The 22,330-nt window shown below is 43.0% G+C and overlaps 1 protein-coding gene across 5 annotated transcripts in view; it reads right to left on the reverse strand.

Moving 5' to 3' along the window:
* Positions 1-2,019: 2,019 nt before the first annotated feature.
* The window catches only part of Tsen2 (tRNA splicing endonuclease subunit 2), a 41,770-nt gene continuing 21,459 nt past the window's right edge, over positions 2,020-22,330 (reverse strand). For 2 of the 5 annotated variants that reach the window (XM_047534802.1, XM_047534804.1), the window contains 6 exons: positions 21,015-21,065; positions 18,278-18,416; positions 10,168-10,204; positions 8,879-8,990; positions 7,541-7,630; positions 5,147-6,483 (listed from right to left, as the gene is read on the reverse strand). In XM_047534802.1, the coding sequence (XP_047390758.1) occupies positions 6,424-6,483; positions 7,541-7,630; positions 8,879-8,990; positions 10,168-10,204; positions 18,278-18,416; positions 21,015-21,065 (489 nt within the window). In that variant the 3' untranslated portion in view covers positions 5,147-6,423. Of the gene's footprint in view, positions 2,070-5,146; positions 6,484-7,540; positions 7,631-8,878; positions 8,991-10,167; positions 10,205-18,277; positions 18,417-21,014; positions 21,066-22,330 lie in introns of those variants that run through there. The other 3 variants (XR_007106275.1, XR_007106274.1, XR_007106276.1) reach the window with 3 other exon arrangements.

Consider the following 22,330-nt stretch of genomic DNA (forward strand, 5'->3'; position numbering starts at 1 on the left):
ACTCAAAACCCCTGATATCAGGTCCTCAACTCTTCTCGGCTTTTGCCTGGTCCCACATTGATGTTTGTGTGACGACACCATCTATGTACTGCCTTCTCGTCTCCAGTTGACTACTCTGGCCTCGGGACGCTCTGGCCACAGACTCGGCTGTATCAGTCTCCACCATGGGATCTGGGTCCTCCATTCCAGCAGATTCAACCCTTCGCCTGACCCCCGGCTTAAAGCCATCAAAATTCCTTTGTGTAATGGCACACAGCTTCTGTGAGTGAGCAGGCAGATGGAAAGGGATTCCTTATCTTCAAGTCTCTTCCTTCTTGCTTCTTCCTGCAAACTCAAACTCTGCCTCCTTCTCCCCCCTTAATCCCTCCTCCTCCTCCAACTTTCATTCAGCTGTTTCTGCTTCCATTCCCCGGCCCAGCCGACCTAGTCCTCCTGCCACGAGGTCCTGCATAGGCCGCTGTGGAGGGAATAACCAGTCCAACCATCAGTGGCATGTTCCAGTAAGGAGTATGATATAGCAGCCCCATTCCCCACAAGTAGTGGGAGATAATGTTTCACAATTCTCTGCATCCAAACCTAATTGACTACTAACCAAAAAAAAAAAAAAAAGGGTTAAAATGCCCTAGGCATCAAGTTTCTGCTAGAACCTGTTAGCCCCTTTAAGATCTCAGTCAAGGCTTACATTGAAATGTAAATGGAGGAAGGAGCAGTGGGAGACCAGTCTCAAACCCAAGGGGAAAAAAAGTGTCCCTTTTAAAATTTCTCCTGGGTTGCAACACAACACTTTATCTCTCCCTTTTCCTCTTCTCTCTGCCCTTCTCTTTCCCATTTTCTCATGCTATAATTAATGGCCATTATCATTTTTCTTCTAGGACTTTTGTTTTTCTTAAATGCTGTATTTTTGAGCTCACAATTTTGATCCTACATACCTAGGTTAATGATTTTTGATCAGTTCTTTTTACCCAACTCTAGAGTTATTTTTGAACCTCTGTTACATTGCAATGGAGATAAACATTACAAGGCCTTTACTTTTGTGTTAAATATAAGCGCACATAAAAATTAAAATTTAAAAAATGGACCCGAATACTTTTAATTCACCTGATTTAAAAAGGTTCAATTTAAATTGGGTAATAGAATTAAAATGTCTTTAAAATTAACTCACAAGTCTCTAGGTGGTCAAGCTAATAAAATGTTGATGTTTATAAAATGTCTAACATCAATTTTTCTAGGACTTTTCTTCCACAGGAAAGAGATGGCAAATACTGTTGGTACACTTGTCTGATATCTTGTTTTTTTTTTTTTTTTTTACAATGAGTGAATTAGAGTCGACATGTATGGGATTACTCAAATGTGTTAGAGACATCTGATTAATTTATAAAGTTATTCCATGGAGTAATATACTTAAAAACATTATTCTTTGTATATTAAGTGTGTTCATATTTTCCAGGTATACAAGCCTTTAAAGCAGAAAATTTATCAAGCTGCTATTCTCCAAATTAAACTTGACTGTAATGGTAATTTTAAACTCATCATTTAATGTTCTATTATAGGACCTGTCATCAATAGGGTATATGTAAAATTTGTTACACTGAGATAAAAGAAATTTAAATGTAAATGTATTTCTAAAAATTAGTGGGAGCCTGATTTGTTTAAAGGTTAATATCATGAAATATGAAAGCATTTTGCCACTTTGCCACACAAAAGGAAAGTTAAAAGCTCTCTCAGCCTTTCTTTGATTCATGTTTTAGATATAACATTAAATTGTGTTAACTAATGTTCATATAGACTCAGGAGTCAATATATGTAAAGTTGTGTTCAAAAGTTTGATGTTTGTTGTAAAGATTACTGTGATCTCATACAGGGGATATAATGAATAACTCAGCCAAAATTCAAGATAGTTATTGCACAAACTGAATGAATGTTTTATTGTTGGTGATTCCATTTTGTATTTTCCTTGTAAACTGAATGAATGTTTTATTGTTGGTGATTCCATTTTGTATTTTCCTTGTAAACTCTGTTGCCTGATATTTTGCAGAAGTACACCGTAGATTAACTTGAAAAGCCATCACCTAAAGGACAGATAATGTAAACCCCAATTAGATAAAAGGGGATAAATAACTGTAAAGTTATAGATATTGAAGTTAAAGCCCAGTACTCTTACTTTATGACTGGTGAGACTGGCTTGCTTGATAGTTAAGATCAAACTTAGAGATTGAGATTAAATACAGAGGTCAAGAAAAGTCCATATTTGGGTCTTGCCCTCAAAGTCAGCCTGAACTCAGGTAACAAGAGAACTTCTCTAAGGAGCTTTGCAACTCTGGGTGGGTCACACAAGCCCTGATCAAGGAGATTGATGGGCTGGGGAGCTAGCTCAGTCGGTAAAGTGCTTGCCTTGCAAGCACAAGGCCTTGGGTTCGATCCCCAGCACCAAAAAAAAAAAAAAAAAAAAAAAAAAGGAGATTGATGAGGTCACTAGAGGATGAAAAGTCAATCAGTGCACCTGCTGCAGAGGAGGGTCAAGGAAAAAGGGAGACATCCCTGGTGCTTTCAAGGGAAGCCACCTCATCGAGGAGACCCTGCCTAACAGACAGCACTAAAGCTAAGGCTCTTAAGTTCTCAATGAATGACCCCTGTGGGAACTCAGCTGACTCTTTAACAGACAGGAACAGGTCACTTTAACCAGCTTGATCTTAAACACCTAGCAAAACAGTTAAAACCAAAATATAGCTATTCTTGGGCATTTAAAAGAAATAATAGTTAAATGTAACTTAAGATGTACACTTGTGTTAGCCCACTAGAATAAAGACTGGAAGCTAGTCTTTAGTCAGTTTAAGGCCTACAGACACAGGTAGGCTTAATCTATATTTGCTAGTATCTCTACTAAATGTTGTGTTTACATTCCTGATAACCTAGACAATGTTAAAGTTCCCAAATAAAGGCCTTGTCCTCTCCAGCCTTTGCTAGGCCTTGTTATGGGAACAACTTCTCAGTTCTTCCACCCCCTGGTGAGGGATTATTGACTTCTATCAGCTTCATGATAGTCATTGGCATGTTCCAGATTCTGCAACATTTATATTGTACTAATCTCATTTCAGTACTCATGTCTTTTTGTTCTTCTCTCATAGAAGCACCCACCCCCAGATGCCTTTACAAACCTGCTCTTCCACAACCAGACTTCTACTATGGACCCCTTGATTAACCCAATTTCTAAAAAGGGAACTCCAAACTGCTTGCCTCACGCTGCCCCCTTCTAACTTGAAGAAGCCAGAGTGGTCATCAACCCCCTTTCCCTACAGCAGTAAAGGAGTTCCTAAAATTAAGAGGGGTGAATGAAGTCATAATTGGGGACAGGCAGTTAGTGTAGAAATAGGGGATCAGTCAAATGGAGGAAATGAAGTCCATGAAAAACATCTGCCTCTGGAAGTCTGGAAGACTGCCCTTGGGAGAATGGACTTTTTACATCTCACCTGCAAAACCAGCCCTAGTCACTTAGGCAGGAAGGAGAGATAAGGCAGGAAAGAACTGGAGAACAAAAGATTTTCTTATAAAAACAGAAACGGGGGAATGTAATGTACAAAGCTGCTCTCCCCACCCTTTCCAATGCAGCCATTTCCCCGTCTCCCAACTACTGTCAGTCTGTGAACATCCTAGCTAGCTATTGGTTCATTAGTCAGCTTGCAAGTATCCTTCTCCATTGTTGGTCCCGTTAGCCCGGCGAGACTCTTAAAGATAGCTTCACTGCCATCTTTTCTCTCTTGCCTTTCTCCTCCTCGCTTTTCTGCTCTCTAGCACGTGCCCTTTCTTTTTCCCTTTCTTTTCATTTTCTCTCTTACCCTGCAGGGAGACACTATTTGCTTAATAAACTCCCTTATGTGATTTCCCATGTCCGGCATGGTTTTTGTGGGATTCCTTATAAACACTGTCAGCCAGTTTCCTGAATTTGGACTTGGGATGGATCTCAGACAATTTTCTTAGACTTTCATTAGCTCACTTTGGCCTCCTCATCCCTATTACCAAAGAACGAACATCTCCCTCCTTGTTAGGGCTTGAATGTGGTTTGTTCCCACCAAAACTCATGTTAAAAGCTGGTTCTCAACATAGTAATGCCCAAGTATGGGTCCTTTAAGGGAGACACCAGGTAATGGGGACACTGCCCTTGGAAGGGAGGTAGCTCCTGAAGGATGGGTTAGCTACTGAGAGAGCAGGCTGCTACTGAAGTGGCCAGGACTTCCCCAATCTCGCTATTGCACGTGCCGTTTCTGCACATGGCAAGTTCCCTTTCCGCTTCTCTGCCATGCTGTGATACAGCCAGGGAGCTCTTGCCAGAACCCACACCATGCTGTTTGGACTTGCCAGTCACCGGAATTGGGACCCAAACAAATCTGTTTTTTTTTTTTTCCCCATTATTCCTTACCCAGCACAAGGTGTTCTACTACAGGGACTACGACACGTCTCTTGCCACCAAATGCTTCTCAGGCAACTGTTCACTGCTTGCTTTTTTTTTTTTTTTTTTTTACAAAATTTGTTCTGAGTTACATGACAGTAGAATGCATTTTGACACACTGTACATAAATGGAGTATAACTTATCCTTCTGGTTGTATATGATGTAGAGTTACACAGGTCATGCAAGTTTATATGCACATAGGGTAATAATGTCCATTCATTCTATATTATTCCTATCCCATGCCCCCTCCTCTCCCTTCACTCCCTGGTCTAGACCAAAATACCTCTATTCTCCTTGCCCCATCTTATTGTGAATCAGCATCCCTGTATCAGAGAAAACATTCAGCCTTTGGTTCTTTGCCACTGGCTTATTTTGCTTAGCATAATAATCTCCAGTTCCATCCATTTACTGGCAAATGCCATAATTTCATTCTTCTTTACAGTTGAGTAATTGTCCATCGTGAATATATACACCACAGTTTCTTTATCCATTCATCTGTTGAAGGGCACCTAGATTAGTTCCACCGTTAAGCTATTGTGAATTGAGATGATACAAACATTGATGTGGCTTCGTCACTGTAGTATGCTGATTTTAAGTCCTTTGGGTATAAATCGGAGTGGGATGACTGGGTTAAATGGTGGTTCCATTCCAAGTTTTCTTAGGAATCTCCACACTGCTTTCCATAGTGTTGCATCACTTTGCAGTCCCACCAGCAACGTACGGGTGTACTTTTCCCCCACATCCTCGCCAACAGTTACTGTTGCTTATATTCTTGATGACTGCCATTCTGACTGGAGTCAGATGGAATCTCAGTGTAGTTTTGATGATCCTTGTTTTCTTACCAACTAAACAAAGGCTTTGTTTATTGTATTTTCCTACATGTTAACTGCATTTATGATGTGTCTCCATACACATTATTTCATCACATAATTTTTATTTTACAAGTTCCCCAAAGCAAGATAGAATTTTTAGCTATATTGTGATAGTGTTCTGCATACAAACCTACCCAATGAGTTCACTGAGAATTAAGCAATTCAATAATTGAAGTTTTAAAGGTTTTCTTTGATACAAAAAATCTTTGGCAGATAGTCAACTTTTAAAAAATATTTTTTAGCTGTCAATAGACCTTTATTTTGTTTATTTCTTTATATGTGGTGCTAAGAATCAAACCCAGTACCTCACACATGCCAGGCAAGTGCTCTACCACTGAGCCACAACCCCAGCCACCCACCTTTTTTTTAAATGCTGGGAACTGAACCCAGATAAGCTTTACTGCTGAGATAGATTCCTAGTCCTTTTTATTTTTTATTTTGAGGCAAGGTGTCACTAGGTTGCTGAGGCTGCTCTTGAACTTGGGATCCTCCTGCTGAGTAAATGGAATTGCTGGTGTGAGCTCTGCACCCAGACAGAATTTTAAATCCAAGGACTTACCAGTTACAAGTCCTTGGATATGCTGAGATGCATTCATACTTTTTCCATTTAATGGAGTGGAACATGGGGTCCTGGGATCCCCAAAGTTGCTCTTTGATGCTCTCTCTGTAACAGATTAGTAGTGAAGAACAAGAGGTATCTGTGTATGAATACGCTCCAGAGTGCTGTATAAATGTAAGTTATTATCATTTTTGTGTAAACTCAGAGATCAGACTTTCCTGTTGCTAGGAGAGCCCTCTCTGGACTCATCTAGTCTGACCACTGCAGGGACTGGATGAAGACCCAGGTCAGGGCCAGGAAGGTTCAGCCAGCAACTGACTCGAGGACAGACCTTGTGGCTCCAGCCAGGCCTCTTTTTCCTCCCCTACGTAGTTTTATCTTTTAAACCACTAGCAGTTTTCTGGTACTGAGCACATCATGCCCTTTAAAACTTTCAAATTGATGGATGATTAGAATGGAAGGACTTTTTACCTAGTCCTGAACTTGGTATATTGTGGAAGGTTCAATGAATGGTTGTTGGTGAAATCAGAAATCTGAGGTTGAATCATTAAAGTTCATCTTGGTCGCTTCTCTCTCGTGAAGAAACCCATCGGCTGAGAATCACCTCCTGTAACCAAGCCAAACAAAAAGGGGACTGATTTCAAAGACAGAAAGGAGAAAATGTTCCACGCATCTGACATCACAGCTTTGCTTCACAAAGAGGCACCCTCTGTGCATGGACGACACCCCTCCCCTCTCCTCTTTCCATTGCTCTCTCCTTTCATTCTAAGACTGAACCCAGGGGTGCTCGACCACGGAGCTGCATCCCCAGTCCTTTTTATTTCAAACGTATCACCCTTCTGCCCCAGTCTCCCTAGCCAGGGGGTTACAGGTGCTTGTAACAGAAAGAGTGAGAGAAAACACAAAGGAAACAATGTAACCCTTATATTATCAATAGTATCCATAGTGCCTACAATAATCACTACAAAGACTTTAAAGGCTGAACGTGTCCCAGCTGTGCTATCCTACCAGCGAATTTCAGGACAGGTGCCCAGGTGTGGACGCTAGTGTCCAACGTTAGGACCAGGTCTGTGATGGTGCAGGGACAGCCAGCTCAGCCACTGAGACGGGAGGAGTGGATTTTGATCAGCCTTTTATGAAAAGCCAACCTAGTGGAGAGGAGCAGGACAAATGGAGGGAGGCGGCTGTGCTGTGGGTCAAGGCAGCCTGAGTGAGGAGGAAAGGTGCCACGTGCCAGACAGAAGGGAAAGGAGGCCATGCCCGGTGGTGGGGAGGAGCTGGGCGCGCCAGCTCTACCCGAGGGTGAGGGGCACAGAAACAAGGGCAAACGGCAGATGATCCGACAATGAACTTGGCAGTCCCACAGAGAACAGCCAGCCATGAAGACAGCAGGAGGCGTAATTCAATACGGGAGTCCAAGGAGAGGGGCTGGGGCGCAGCGAGGTGGCAAGGTGTGTGCAAGGAAAAAAATAAAAATAAAAAAGAAGAAAAAAATATGTCATGAAAGACGCAGAGCAGTCTTCCAGGGCTTGGGAGCGAAGGCTTTCTGTCACTGTGGCAGGACAGCTGCATTTACTTTCTTGGCACCCCATGTTCCAGAGGAGGGAGGCAATACGTGCACAGAAACTATGGGATGATGCGATTCTGTCCCGCTGTTTACCCACCTGAACTTTAATTCTTCTCATACATTCTGGGGACTCCATTTCTTCGTCAGTCATGGTAGAGGGTTTAATCAAATAGCACAGCATAAGCTCCTATTGAGAAAAGAAAAGCTGTTCCCATATTCCACAGGAACAGTACAAATCTGGGCGCATGCGCAGGGGACGCGGGCGGGCTCCGCGGCTCTCACTGTGAGCTCCTGGAACAACCAGCACACGCGGACTTCACAGCACATCAGCTTCCTCCTGGAACTTTAAACCTGGGCTTCGAGGACCTGACATTTAGAAACCGTTGACACGGCAAGAGAATGCGAGTAAAGCAGGCATACTGATTAGAAGCAGAATTTAGGATATTACGTATATGCTAAAAATCCCATGAACTTGGCATAAAAATACCAGAAGCAGTACAGACTCCCTGTTTCCCCACAGGCTTGGCTAGCCCGGGGACTTCCTCTGCTCTGAAGGGGAGTCAGTCACCTCTGGCCCTGCTGGGCCTCAGCCTCACGTCCCAGCCGCTCCAGCAGTACCGGGACCAAGCGAGTCGGGGAGCACCTACCGCTTGTTGTCAGTCAGCAAACACTGTGTGACACAGAGGGCACAAAGCCTGCATCCTTTTTCTGTCTCTTTGGGTGGAGGAGGGGATGGGAATTGACCTTACATATGCTGAGCAGGTGCTCTACCATTGAGCTACACCCCCAGTCCCAAAACTTGTGTTCCAAACAGTCCTAGAGTAAGGTGAAACTGCCCTCCTATCTGTGATGGCTAAGAACACAGAACACAGGTCGGGAAGCCAGAGGGCTCTGGGTCTGGGCCCCCGTCCCGCACCTGAGCCGTGACCTGGGATCAGTCACCCAGCATCACTGGACCTCAGGATTCCTCATCCTCAGGACAAGGGTAAGAACAGGGAGGTGGGGAACAGGGTGACAACGTGCTGAGCAATACATTTCAACTCTCTTCCTTTCTCTCAGAGATCTGCCAAAGTCGAAAAGAAACGTGTCCACAATGTTTTGTTTCCTTTGTGACTGCTGGTAATCAACCACTGAACTGCAAGAGGAAGTAGCCTGTGACAACTGATGGCTACAGACATGTCAGAGCTCCATTACCCAGGCTTAAGCCAGGAAGTGGAAAAGAAAGACCACTAGGACAGAACGGGAGAAGAGGGCGGCAACCAGCCCAAGAGCAGCGGGGTGCAAAAACCCCAAATGCTCCAGAACTTCACTGTCGGGGACATTATGAGGTTTCTGGAAATGACCCCTTTAATTCTACTACATTTAAGAAAACAAAAAACAGAAAACAACTGAACCATTGCAGTGACACTCGAATGCTGAAGCAGATCTGTGTTACCTTAGAGACATTGACTGAAATTCTGCTCAGGGTGGCCAGCGACTTCCAACTGAACGGTCTGCGGAGGGAGCCTTCAAAGTGATCATCCACAAGCTCCACAATGACAGAGTAACTGGAAAACACAGACGGGGCATTTTAAAAATAAAAGGCACAGGCTGCAGGGGAAGGTGCATGCCTGTGATTCCAGCCATTCGGGAGGCTGAGGCAGGAGGATCACAAGTTGGAGGCCAGTCTTAGAAACTTAGACCTTGTTTCGAAATATAAAATAATAAGGGCTGGGGATGTGGATCAGTGGTAGAGTGCCTCTGGGTTCAATCCCAAGTACCAAAACCAACCAAACAAATGGCATGATATCAACTTGTTCAAAAGAATACTATTTGTTTTATAAAGATAGAGAAAATGCAATTTATGTGTTCTAAGCATAAAGTGCTCCTAGACTGCTCATGAGAAAATGGTAAAGAGGAACTCGTGCAGGGCTGGGATTGTAGTTCAGTGGCAGAGCTCTGCCTAGCACGTGTGAGGTACTGGGTTCGATTCTTAGCACCACACATATTAAAAACAAACAAAAACAAAGGAAACAAAAACAACTCATGCAAACTTTCAGCTAATTGCAGTGCTTACTTACAGGAAAGGAACGGAATTATTTTTTTTTTAACATGAAAACTAAAATCATTCAACTGCTGAAACACTAACACTCACTGATGTTAAGATGAGTAACTACTACTCAAGCGTTTGACACATACACACACAAATACACTGCCGTCACCCACAGATTATTGTATCTACAGCATAACAATGTCATATATGAGGCATTACCTTTTTTTTTTTTTTTTTTAAAATGCACGTGCTGGGGGTTGAATCCAGGGTCTTGCACATGCTAGGCAAGTGCTCTACCACTGAGCTACACTCCCAACCCTGGCTTAGACATTTAATATGTGATCTCTGTCAGGGCCAGAAGGAACATGACTTTTAGTAGTCTCTATGGCACTGAAAACGAAATTGGAGGCCAGAAATTCCCTTCTGCTTTGTGTGTGTGTGTGTGTGTGTGAGTGTTGTGGGGGTAGGGGGTGGATACTGGGGATTGAACCCTGGGAAGCTCTACCCCAAACTATATCCCCAGTCCTTTTTATTTTTTATTTTGAGACAAGGTTTCACTAAGTTTTGGAGGCTGGCCTTGATCTTGTGATCCTCTTCTTCCAGCCTCCCAAGTTGCTAGGATTACAGGCATGCGCCACTTTGCCCGGCTTCCTTGTGTCTTTTAAGCTGTTTATTTAAAAATCATTCCAAACCTTGCATGGTAGAATGGAGGGCCTTTCCAATATAGCACTGCAAAGAAGAAAAAGAAAATGTATAACCACTCAAAATCAAAGGCTTGCTTTATTATTAATAATTTTTTTTCTTCTCCAAAGGGAAGCAAATATCCAAATATCTGTACATGGATATTCTGTGATATGCCTGTGGTCTATTTTTAAAAGTATAACTATTTTTTCCCCAAAGAACAATTGTAAAGCAAATCTGTTGTCAAGACTCAGGCACTTTTGTCCCCCATTCCTATTCTCCATGAGTAACTCCCAAAGTTACGTTCAAGTGATTCTCCTCCTGGGGCTGGAAATTAAAATCAGGGCCTGTAGGCTATAGACCCCTAGCCGCAAGTGACCTTTGTCTTGCCTCTTATCTTATACTCTCCAGAGTAAGGGTGTGAAATTGTACCAAAAGTATGATGTTCGTGTAATTTGTTATTCATTTCAAATCAATCAAACTATTCAAAATGACTGAGTGGTCACTCTGAGGAGTGCTGAGATAGGTGCTGGTGCTAGAGATGAACAAGACTCAAGCCTGTTTTTAAGAAATTCAGTCTCAGGCCTATTTTTAAGAAATCCAAAGTCAAGTGGTTATTAAAAAAAAAAAAAGCTATATAACCTACATTCCCATCTGGGTATCAGTCTGCCCTACTCTTGGGGACCTGATGGAGGACGGGTCAATGTGATATGCGGAGGGCAAGGAGAGCTGCTAGGTAAAGGAGCTTGGGGCTACGTCTCTGGAACTTTTCTGGGGATCCTTTGGATGCGCACAATCTGTGGTAGAGACTGGCTGCCTGCTCACCAAATCTATTTCTTCTTTCTCTTGGGCATGTGGCCAGACCACAGCTTTCAATCTCCTAAGTGGCCAGGCATGGCCGTGTGTGTCCTCTGACACTTCCAGGTTGGCCCACGACCCCTCCTGTGTACACAGCCTTCCTTTCTGAAGGGGACCTTGGAGGCTGGTGGTGCTGGAGACTGCGAGCTGCAGGAAGAAGCCCGCATTCCTGAAGCACCTTTGTAGCTGATCTGCCCGCCAATCAGAGATACTCATTTTGGATTTCACATGAACAAAAAATGAATTCTATTGCTGAGCTGCCGAGACCTGGCATTTATATAAGGAACTACAGTTTTGGGAATCGCTGTTAGTAATGCACAATTACACCTGTAAGCACTTAGGTGCCCCCTGTGCTAAGAACAATGCAGAAAGTTCAAGGGTGTAAGGACCCCACAAACACCCAGGAGACTCTCTACCTGGTCTCGTTTGCAAGTCTGTATTGTCCATGGTCACCCTTCCTTATTATTGTGTTTCCCTATTTAAGCTGTGTTTATAGTATTCCACAAGTCAGTGCATTCACTGCGGCGCGAATGTAAGTAAACATTCAAACATTTTCAAACAGTTCTCAAATTTTTTGAGATGTGCAGTGGAAATAAACACGTATTGAGATGAAGGTAAACTTAGGAGCTTTGCTTTCTGCTCAGTCTCAGCTGCTTGAAGCTGTGGGGCTTTAGGCCCATTATTCACGTCTTGAACCTCAATTTCCAAGTTCTAAAACGAAGACATCTCTGGGTGTGGTGGTGCATGCCTCTAGTCCTAGGGGGAACTGAGGCAGGAAGATCACTTGAGTCCAGGTTTTGGGGGTCAGACTGGGTGTCACAGGAAAACCCCACCTCAAAAGGCAAAAGCAAAAACAAACTGAAATCAAAACGAAGACATAAGGGAAATTAAGATGTGTTTTTCTAGCCTTCAAACACTGGTACCTGAGATCAAATATACATCTTCAGTGCATTAAGTGCCTGGAGCAGTACAATGCTCCCCACCCCCCGGGGTGCTGGGGACTGAACCCAGGGCCTTGTGCTTGTGAGGCAAGCACTCTACCAACTGAGCCACATCCCCAGTCCCCCAGTACGATGCTTTGACAGCTGTTCATGTCCACAAGGCAGGTCATTTCTTTCTTTTTTTTAAAGAGGATGGTAGCAAACCATGTACTCCTTCATTATTCTTCCTAGTTGCCCCACAAAGCAAGTGATTTCTGAGGAATATAGTGGGGGTCCAGCTCAGAAGTTAAAAACATGAATGCGGGCATCAGACGGACCCAAGTTCAAGCCTCGCAATGCCAGGACCTTGTGACAACTCCCTCTACGCCCATTTCCTTATGTAAGATGGGGGTACTGAGGCAGATGTATTAAGAGACTGCCCAGTTTACAGTAAGTGCTCAGAAAGTTAGCTGCCACAGGGTAGTTATCCTGATGACAGTATCGTGAAGGAAAAACTGAAACTCTTTTACAAAAATGTCTCCCAAGTGAAAAGATGAATGCTTCAGAAGTCTGAACAATACTGGGCATATAAAAGGAAGGTCTGAGGCCGTGGGTATGGTCTGGGGCAGAGTGTGTGCTCAGCATGGATGAAGCCTGGGGGATTCAAACGAAATTAAAAACAAAATTAAAGTTAAAAAGAGGGTCTGAAAGAATGGGGCTGGGCTGGGCACAGTAGAGCATGCCTGAAATTCCAGCAGTGCAGGAGGCTGAGGCAGGAGGATCACAAGTTCAAAGCCAGCCTCGGCGACTTAGCAAGACCCTGTCTCAAAATAAAAATGTAAAAATAGCTGGGGATGTGGTTCATTGGTTAAGCACCCCTGGGTCCAATTCCTAGTATCAAAAGAATAAATGGGACTGGGGACATAGCTCCGGGGTACGTAGCACTTGCCCAGCATGTGCTAACACTGCCAAAAACAAAATAGAAAAAAAAAAGAAAAAATAGAAAATAAAAATAGAGAATGGGGGGAATAAAAGGAAAGCTCTCTCTCACAGATGAATGCCAGACAGAGGAGCGAAAGGAATGACAGAATAAAAACTGATGCGATCGTGAACCCCAACAACCGCGAACGGCCCGAGAAGCAGCTGTTCACCGCACCACTTTGCAGACCACTTGTGAATGACCAAAGGAGAAATGTGACTTTACACATGACCAGGACCACCTTAGCCAAATGACCATCTTGGTGTCACCCAGAGTGGGACCACCTGCCTTGGTGCTCTTGCTGAGGAGGCTCAGTAAGCACACGCCGCTGGTGAGGAAGCTTGTGCAGCACAGGGCCATCCTAGGAGTCTTCGAAGGAGCCAGCATCAGGAAGGACAGAAGAGAAGGCAGAGGGAGGCAGAGAGAGCAACCGAGTACAGTGGGTTGCATGGCGGCACCTGAAGGGATCTGTCCATGTCCTAATCCCTGGAACTTAGGAACGTGGCCTTAATTGGAAAAAGGATTTTGCAGGTGCACTTAGGTTAATGATTTTTTTGTGTGTGTGTACTAGGAGTTGGACCTGGAGTGCTTTACCACTGAGCTACATCCTCGGTCTTTTTTTTTTTTTTTTTTTTTTTTTTTTTTTTTGAGACAGGGTCTCACCGAGTTGCCCAGGCTGGCCTTGAACGCTCAGTCCTCATGCCTCAGTCTCCAGAGTAGCTGGGAGTACTGGACTTACAGACATATGCCCTTGTGCTCTTGGTTAAAGATCTTGAGATATCACACTGGACTGAGTGTGCCCTAAATCCAATGACCATTGTTATCACTTGTTTTAAGAACTGCTTGGGAATGAAATTTGATTGATGATAAGATAATACTTTCATAATGGCTCTTTATCATGAGTCATTCATTACCTTACGGAGGAAAAACAACTGTTAAGTGGTACCGAATGCCTACCATCCCAGTGGCTTGGGAGGCTAAGGCAGGAGGATCACAAGTTTGAGGTCAGCCTCAGCAACTTAGTGAGACCCTGTCTCAAAACAAAAAAATAAAATACAAAAAGGGCTCGGGGTATAGCTCTGTGGCAGAGCACCCCCGGGTTACACCTCAGTACAGGAAAAAATTAAAATTAAATAATACTGTTAAAAAGTGGGTATCATGCAGCCGTGTCTGGAAAAGAGGTAGAGTCCAGGAAGTCAATCCTCCTACGTCAGGCCAGCATTGCCTGAGAATCTTTGAAGAAGAGAATGTGAAGACACCTGTCCTGCTGCTGCCAGGCTGCTCTGACTTGGGTGAAAGACACAGACCTGGTCCCACGTTAGTCATACAGATGACCAAAAGCAGATGCCGTGTCTCAAGTGGGGCAAAGGAGAACTTGTTTTTTTCTTTTTCAAAAATCTTATCTTATCCATCCATCGGTCCATTCATCCATTCTTCTGACCATCCTTATAAAGCTGTGTGTGTGTGTGCGCGTGTTTATTCCTTGGCTCAGTGACTCAGTTGGGGGCAGAACACAGAGCCACGTGTGTTCCAGGCAGTGCTCTATCACTGAGCTATGACCTTGGCCTGAGGCAGTTACTTTCTCTTTGTACTGCATGTTGAACTCAGGTCTTCGCAGACGTATTCTACCACTGAGCTACATCCCCAGCCTTGTTTATTCTGAGGTGGGGTCTCACTGAGTTTCCCAGGCTGACCTCAACTTGTGATCTTCCAGCTCAGTCTCCTTAGTAGCAGGGATAAACAGGCTGTCATACCCAGTGCCATTTATTTTTGTTCTTTAAGTTTTTTCTTTTTCTTTTTTTGTATTGTGCTTAACCACTAAGCCACATCCCCAGTTCCTTTTTAAAAAAAAAAATTTAAATTAGACAACTTCAGCTGGGCATGGTGGTGCACACCTGTAATCCCAACAACTAGGGAGGCTGAGGTAGGAGGATCACAAGTTTGAGGCCAGTCTCAGCAATTTAGTGAGACTCTCAGCAACTTAGCAAGACTCTGTCTTAACACAAAAAAATAAAAAGGGCTAGGGATGTGGCTCAGTGGTTAAGTGCCCCTGGGTTCAATCCTCAGTACCAAAACCCAAACAAAACAAAATTAGGGCAGTTTTATGTATCATCTACAAACAGTCTGGACCACTGGATAGAAAGATGGCTGGGGAAGGGGCTAGTAAGCTTACGTCATCAGCTATCTTTCTTGAAAGAGTTTTATAAAGATGTTGCTGTCCACCTTATAAGATGAGCAAATGGGCCAGGTGTGGTGGCACCGGCCTGTAATCCCAGTGGCCTGGCTGAGTCAGGAGGATCTTGAGGCCAAAGCCGGTTTCAGCAAGTGGCAAGGTACTAAAAGCAACTCAGCGAGACCCTGTCTCTAAATAAAATACAAAATAGGGCTGGGGATGTGGCTCAGTGGCCGAGTACCCCTGAGTTCAATCCTTGGTACCCCCCCCCAGAGCAAATGATGAGATCACAGAGACTAAGGAACTTGTCTGAGGTTACACAGGCCAAAGAAGAGCCGGTTGTGAACCCAAGAGCCGTCTCCTGTTACCCCACGCCACCTCTTTACACATTGATGCGACCTTGTCGACTGGAAAATTTTACTCCAGTTTCACCCGTATAATGAGAAAGCTGGAGGAGGTCTGCCAATGTTTATAGCGAGTGGCTATGCTTACAGGAGTGTGAAGAGAGTGGGGCGGGAAGCCAAGGAAGAAAAACAGAACACGCACTTCACTTATTTAAACAGGACGGCGGCCAACACGGTTATCTTGAAACTGGCGAACTCCTCGTAAGATAATCTCCAGCATTCATTTGGTTACCCTGGGTTTGGATATCTGTGCCTAAAATCCAGGTGTGGAGAAACAAAAGAAGCCATTCATCCTAGTGAGCAGGGCAGGCCCAACCCTTCATTTTGGATTGATGATCCCTTTTGAAAATCCACTAAAAGATAACAGAATGTGACCTGGAAAAATGCTCCAATCTACAAACATGGTTTTGAAAAGAATTTCAGGGGGCATTGTGATCTCTCTGAAAACTATTCTCAGATTCTAGGTTAAGCACATCCTATTTTAGAGAATTTAAGAATTTTGAAGATTAAACTGAGTTTCCTTGGGAATTTAAAAAGGCTCAAGGACCTGGATGCACAGGCCTGTAATCCCAGCTGCTTTAGAGGCTGAGGTAGGAGGATTGCAAGTTCAAGGCCAGCTTAAGCAATGTAGCGAGGCCCTAAGTAACTTAGTGAGAATTCGTCTCAAAATAAAAAATGTAAAAAGGGCTGGGGTCGTGGCTCAGTGGTTGAGCACCCCTGGGTTCAATGCCCAGTATCAAAAAATAAATAAATAAAAAGGCTCAAAAACACACAAAACAGAATCCTAAGACCTCAAGGGTCAGGACTTCATAGAAAGCTTCCAAAACACCTCAAAACTTTGATCAGAACTTCACAAATGATTCTGAAAAGATTCAGGAAGAACCTTCATTTGGCAGATGTGGAAAATGGGCTTCAGTGACTTACAGGAATGATCCTAGTGCTGGAGGGGTGAGGCTTGCTCACATGGGCTAAGATCCAGGACCCCTTACGTCTGAGGACTCGCAAGGCTCTCCTGGGCTCTAGAACCACCCGTCTGCCCTCTCATCTAGGCTGAGCATCCCGAGCACAGAAATCTGAAACACTTGTTCTTGTTGTTGTTTTTTGCCGTGCTGGGGATAAAACCCAGGGCAAACTAGGCGGATGCTCTGCCACTGAACTATACCTGCTGCCTGCCAAAACCTACAACTTCGGGAGGGTCGACATGACGCCACAAGTAGAAAATGCCATGCCACGAAGCCTTGCTTCATACATAAAATTACTAAAAATACTGTATAAAGTCAGTCAGGATTTGTATGCCAGATGAACCACATGTGAATTCTGTGTTTAGACTTGGGTCCCACCCTGGAGACATCTCCTTATGTATATACAAATATTCTAGAACCTAAAATGGTAAACACTTGTACCGAGCATTTTGGATAAGAGGTACTCAAGCTGTATCTTCACTGATCTTGTTCAGTAAGTTTGAAACATGAAGCATCCCCCGGAGGAGGCGGCCGTCTCTAACTCCTCTCTTATCTGAGGCTGCTGCTTCCATTCCTTCAGGAGGCCCAGCTTCCTGAGAGGGTCTTTCTGCTTCCACTCTTGTCCCCCTCAGTCATTAATAAGGCAGCTGACAGAGGGTTCTGTTAAATTAGCTCAGTAAATTCAACTCACTCCTCTGTTCAAAATCTTCCCAAGGCTTCCCAGTCAAAAACATCCAACATCTTTGGCAGCCCCACCTGATCTGGTCCAGCTCGACTCTCAAGACTCTGCCTCCTATCACTCCCATGGGATCCTGAGCTCTCCACACGACTGTCCCCTGCTGTTCCTGAAAACTGCCTGGTGTGTTCCTGCCCCAGGGCCCGTGTGTGCTGTTCCCTTTGCCTGCTGTGTCCTTCTGAGATTCTCCTGGGAACTGCCCCCTCACTCTATGAACACCTTTTCAGGGAGTCCTATCCTGACCACCCTGGACAATGCCCTTCACTCCCTGTCCCTTTGCTTTGTTTTTCTTACAGTACTTAGTGCCCGAAGTTGTGTTCTGTATTCGTATGCTTGTTTGTCCCCTGACCCCAGTGAGCTCCATGAAGGCAGATTGATGTCTGTCTTGTTCAACTGTGCTGGAGCTCTAAAATAGCACACAGTCCACTGCAGACCTTCTGGAATGTTGATACTCACTTTAGGAAGCTCCAGGCAGGCAGTGCTGCGTAGAAGTTTCTAAGGGACTGTGCTCTAAGAATTCAAAGTCCAGGCCTGCAAGTTACCAGCCCTGGAAACAACTATGGACAAATGATCCAGTCTCTCAAAACTGCAGCCTAGTAGACACATGAGGAAAAGAGTATCCATAGCATATAGTTCAAGACTGCTGGAAGGATTAAGTGAGATGATGAATGTAAAACAGCATGATGTCTGACATGTAGCAGGTGCTTGATAAACCAGCTGTGATTATTGGGGAAATTATGTGATTATTCTTACTTGGCAAATTAGGCCATTGAGGCCCACAGGAAACAGGACTGACCTAAACCACATGTGACGTGAGGCCATGGAATCAGTGCTACAGAACTCTCAGATCACAGAGCAAGGAGGGAGAGCCTGAAGTGGGGCTGCAGGCTTCCGCTTCTACTCTGAGACTGCCTTTTTTTCTGTCTGGACTTACCCTCCACCCCAGTCCAACACCCAATATTCTCATCTAAGCCAGAAGTATCATACCTTCTCAGAAAGATCAGCAATGGTACACATAACCAATCTGATTTTCTTGGGTGAATCTGATGCAAAACCCATCCTGGCACCTGCCACACCAAGAATACTTACAGAAATCTGTCCCGTACTTGAGTCCCACTTTGGGCACCCAGCCCTTGCTTCGGAAGTAGTGGTAGGCAATGTAGGTGGTCCTGAAGGTGGGCTGAATTGAAGTGAAAGCTTGCCAGAGTTTCACTATTGTCAAAGGTTCCTAAAGTTATTTAAGAAGAAAAGGCCCAGGTTCAATCCCCAGTACCACATTAAAAAAAAAAAAAAAAAAAAAAAGGTATTATTGAGCACATGTGTTCACTCACCAATCAACATCTACACAAACGTGGAGCTGAGGTACTGAAACAAATATGGTACCCACACCAGAGGAATGCGGCTGGAAGACCTAGACTGGATGGCACAGGGGCCAGTCATACCTGGCTCATACTAATGGAAAGTGTAAAAAATATACACTGAGTTCCAATTTAGTATGAGGACCAAAAAAGAATGCAAACTAGCTCCATAATTTTGAATGTGTTGGGTCATATAAACTATGCAATATATTATTAAAATTAGTTTCACCTGCATTAAAATTTGTTTTAATGTGACTACTGGAAAAATCTAAAAATGATACACATGGCTCCCATCTGAAGATACATTCTATTTCTATTGGACAGCAGAGCTCTACAGGACTCAGAAGAGGCAACATCTGGAGCCTTGGGTGCAGCTCAGTGGTAGAGCATGTGCTTAGCACGCAGGAGGCCCTGGGTTCTATCACTAGCGGCATTTTAAAAAATAAAAAAATTTAAAAAAGGAAAGACAGAAAGAAAAGGTGACTTCTGAAAATGAGAAGCAGTCAAAGGAGAGGGGATGGTGGTATGGGAGGTGGTGGTAGTGGGGACTGGGATGGACACTCTAGGCAGAGGAACTAGCAGGTGCTGGGTTTAAATGTAACAAGTCCACCAAAGCTGGAGGGCAGCATGTTCCAACGTTTCAGACTCTTAAAGAACAGCTATAGTGAATAGACCTTGTTCAGAAAAGTTAAAAAAAAATTTAAGTACAATTTTCAGGAAAAAAAAAAAAAAAAAAGATGCTCCATTGTAGTCTTTGAAACTAGAGAACAGTTATCTGATGGTGGGATCTAATAATCTAATTGTTTAAGAGAGAATTTTATTTCTTTATTTCTTTTTTTTTTTTTTTTTGGTACCAGAGATTAAACTCAGGGAAGTTTAACCATTGAATCACATACCCAGCTCTTTTTATATTTTATTTAGAGACAGGGTCTTGCTGAGTTGCATAGGGCCTTACTAAGTTGCTGAGGCTGGCTTTGAACTCAAAATCCTCCTGCGTTAGCCTCCCAAGTAGCCGGGGTTACAGGTGTGCACATAGCCAGATGTTGAGGATTCTACATAGTAGTTGCAATGTTCTGATAGATAGCAAATAAGGCCCATAAGGGAAGGTAGGTAGGGCTAAAAATGGCCACCATTGGGGAAAACAGGTCACCTGCAGCCAGACACTCACTTTGAAACCACTGAAATACTCATGAAAAAGATTGATACAATTGGGAATTGAATAATGATAACATTATGTACTCCCCAAATTTGAGTAAAATGCACTTTTTTCTATTTATGACTCTGCTTACTTTTCTCTTTAATCTTATTTGAATTATAGATGGTTCTAACTTGCATGGGGTTTACTGCAAATTGAAAATATCAGAAATGCACTGAATACACCTGACCTTCCACATATCCTGGCTCAGTCATACTGTGGAGTGTTGGCTGTTTCCTTTGGTGTTTGCAGGGTGAGGGGCAGCTCACTGCTGCTGCCACCCAGGAACGTGAATATCCCCTAATGCCAATCACTAGCTCAGGAAAAGATCCAAGTTCAAAGTTCAAGATGTCATTTCTACCAAAGCATGTTGTTTTTACGCCATGGTAAAGTTGATCCCTCATAAGTCGGGGGAGTCTATATCCTGAACAGGTATATTCACATCGTCTGAAATTCAGTAAGTACAAAAAGCACCCAGTGAAAAGTCTATCTCTCCTTCTGTCCCTGGTCCCTGCTTCCTCTGCCTGGAGGCAAGCAATGGTAACACCCTCTGCTTCTTAAGCGGGCAGGCCACTGTATAAAATCACAGGCTCTGGAGTTACCTGAACATAGGTTCAAATACTGGACTAGATGTGTAACCTTGGATGAGTTACTTCCTTTTTCTAACCTTAGTTTCTTGTCAGGAAAATTCTTACCAGTTGGAGTTAAGGATCAGAATTTTTGTATGGCAAGTCCTGGTGAAGCCTCTGCCATTGTAGATGCTAAATACTGGGTTTTCTATCTATCTATCTATCTATCTATCTATCTATCTATTTTGGGGATCAACTCAGGGTTAAACATGCATCCTACCACTGAGCTACACCTCCAGCCCCTTTTATTTTTATTGTTATTTTTCAGTACTGTTCCGATGCATTTCCTGATCATTATATAAGATACTACACTTCATCTCTAGGAATGAAATTCAATCTACAAGGGTTCTAGCTGGCTTTTGCCTCAACAGACCCATTCAGAGTCCAAAGCCAAAAACCTTGGAGAAAAATATCCAATTCTTGTTTTATTCACTAAGAAAAGATTCATTTGTTCGGTTTTGCTTTTTGTGGTGCTGGTGACTGAATCCAGGGACTCGAGCATGTTAGGCAAGTGCTCTATTAATAAGCTACATCCTCAGCCTGAAACAGACACATTTGTATTAAAACACTATGAGAATTAGCACCACCTGCTTTTAACACTGGGAAAGCTTTTAAATGGATTGTGTCTAAACAAAACACCTTACCTTCTCATAGTAAATACTGAGACATCCCAGGGCATAGACTAGGAAGAAAGCCTAAAAGAAGAGCAAGCAGAAAATGTTCATTAGAAATAGGTCCACAGGCTGGGGATATAGCTCAGTTGGTAGAGTGCTTGACTTGCAAGCACAAGACCCTGGGTTCAATTCCCAGTGCGGCAAAAAAAAAAAAAAAAAAAAAAAAAAAAGGCTATTGTATACACTGATTTTTTTCACCTTGAATACAAATTTTTAAAAATTTTATTTATTTATTTTTAAATTTGTTCTAATTAGTTATATGTGATAGCAGAATGCCTTTTGACACATTGTACACAACTGGAGTATAACTTCTCATTCTTCTGGTTGTACATGATGTAGGTCATGTAATCATATATGCACGTAGGGTAATAATGTTCGATTCACTCTACTATCATTCCTACACCAATGTTCTCTCTCCTCCCTTCACTGCCCTGTTTAGTCCAAAATACCACAAATGAATACAAATTAATGCTTTTATTATTTTTTTGTGTGGTGCTAGGGAAGGAATCTGGGGTCTTGTGCATACAAAGCAAGTGCTCTGCCACTGAAATACATCTCCACCCCTCAAATTAATGTTCTTTTTTTTTCCCCCTTTTTATTTATTTAATTTTTTTATTTAAAATTTTTATTTAATTTCCTGGGGATGGAACCCAGGGCCTTCAGTGTGTTATGCAAGCTGTCTACCACTGGGTTACATCCCTATAACCCAAATAAATGTTTTTAAATCAGCAAAATTATCATGTATTTTTTAACTTAAATGGTTCATTCAAATTTCAAGAACTGAAAGAAAAAAATAAACCTAAGAAAATATGAACACTACAAACTGGTTTAAATCAGTGAAAAATAAAACTGTGTAATATTTCCCTAAAAAACTGAACTAAGGGGCTGGGGAGATGGCTCAGTTGGTAGAGTGCTCACCTTGCAAGCACAAGGTCCTGGGTTCAATTCCCAGCACTGCAAAAAAAAAAAAAAAAAAAAAAAGAAAAGAAAAAAAAAACTGAACTAAGAAGCATATCAATAACTGTAATAAAAACAGAAACCTTGCTCATTGGATTTTCTTTGGTAAAATGAAATAGCCATATTAAGCTGAGAAAAATAAAGAAAAAAAATTGTGAAATGTATAGGGCATTGCAAATTTTGCCTATATAACAAAATATAAAGTAGATTTTGCTTATATTATAAAATACTAGGGATATAGCTCAGAGGTATAGTGACTGTGCCTCGCTTGCCTAGCATGCTCAGGGCTCTGCATTCAATTCCCAATTAAAAAAAAAAAAAAAAAAAAA

This window comes from Sciurus carolinensis, chromosome 19 (assembly GCF_902686445.1).
Source record: "Sciurus carolinensis chromosome 19, mSciCar1.2, whole genome shotgun sequence".
In the NCBI taxonomy this organism is placed as follows: Eukaryota; Metazoa; Chordata; class Mammalia; order Rodentia; family Sciuridae; genus Sciurus; species Sciurus carolinensis.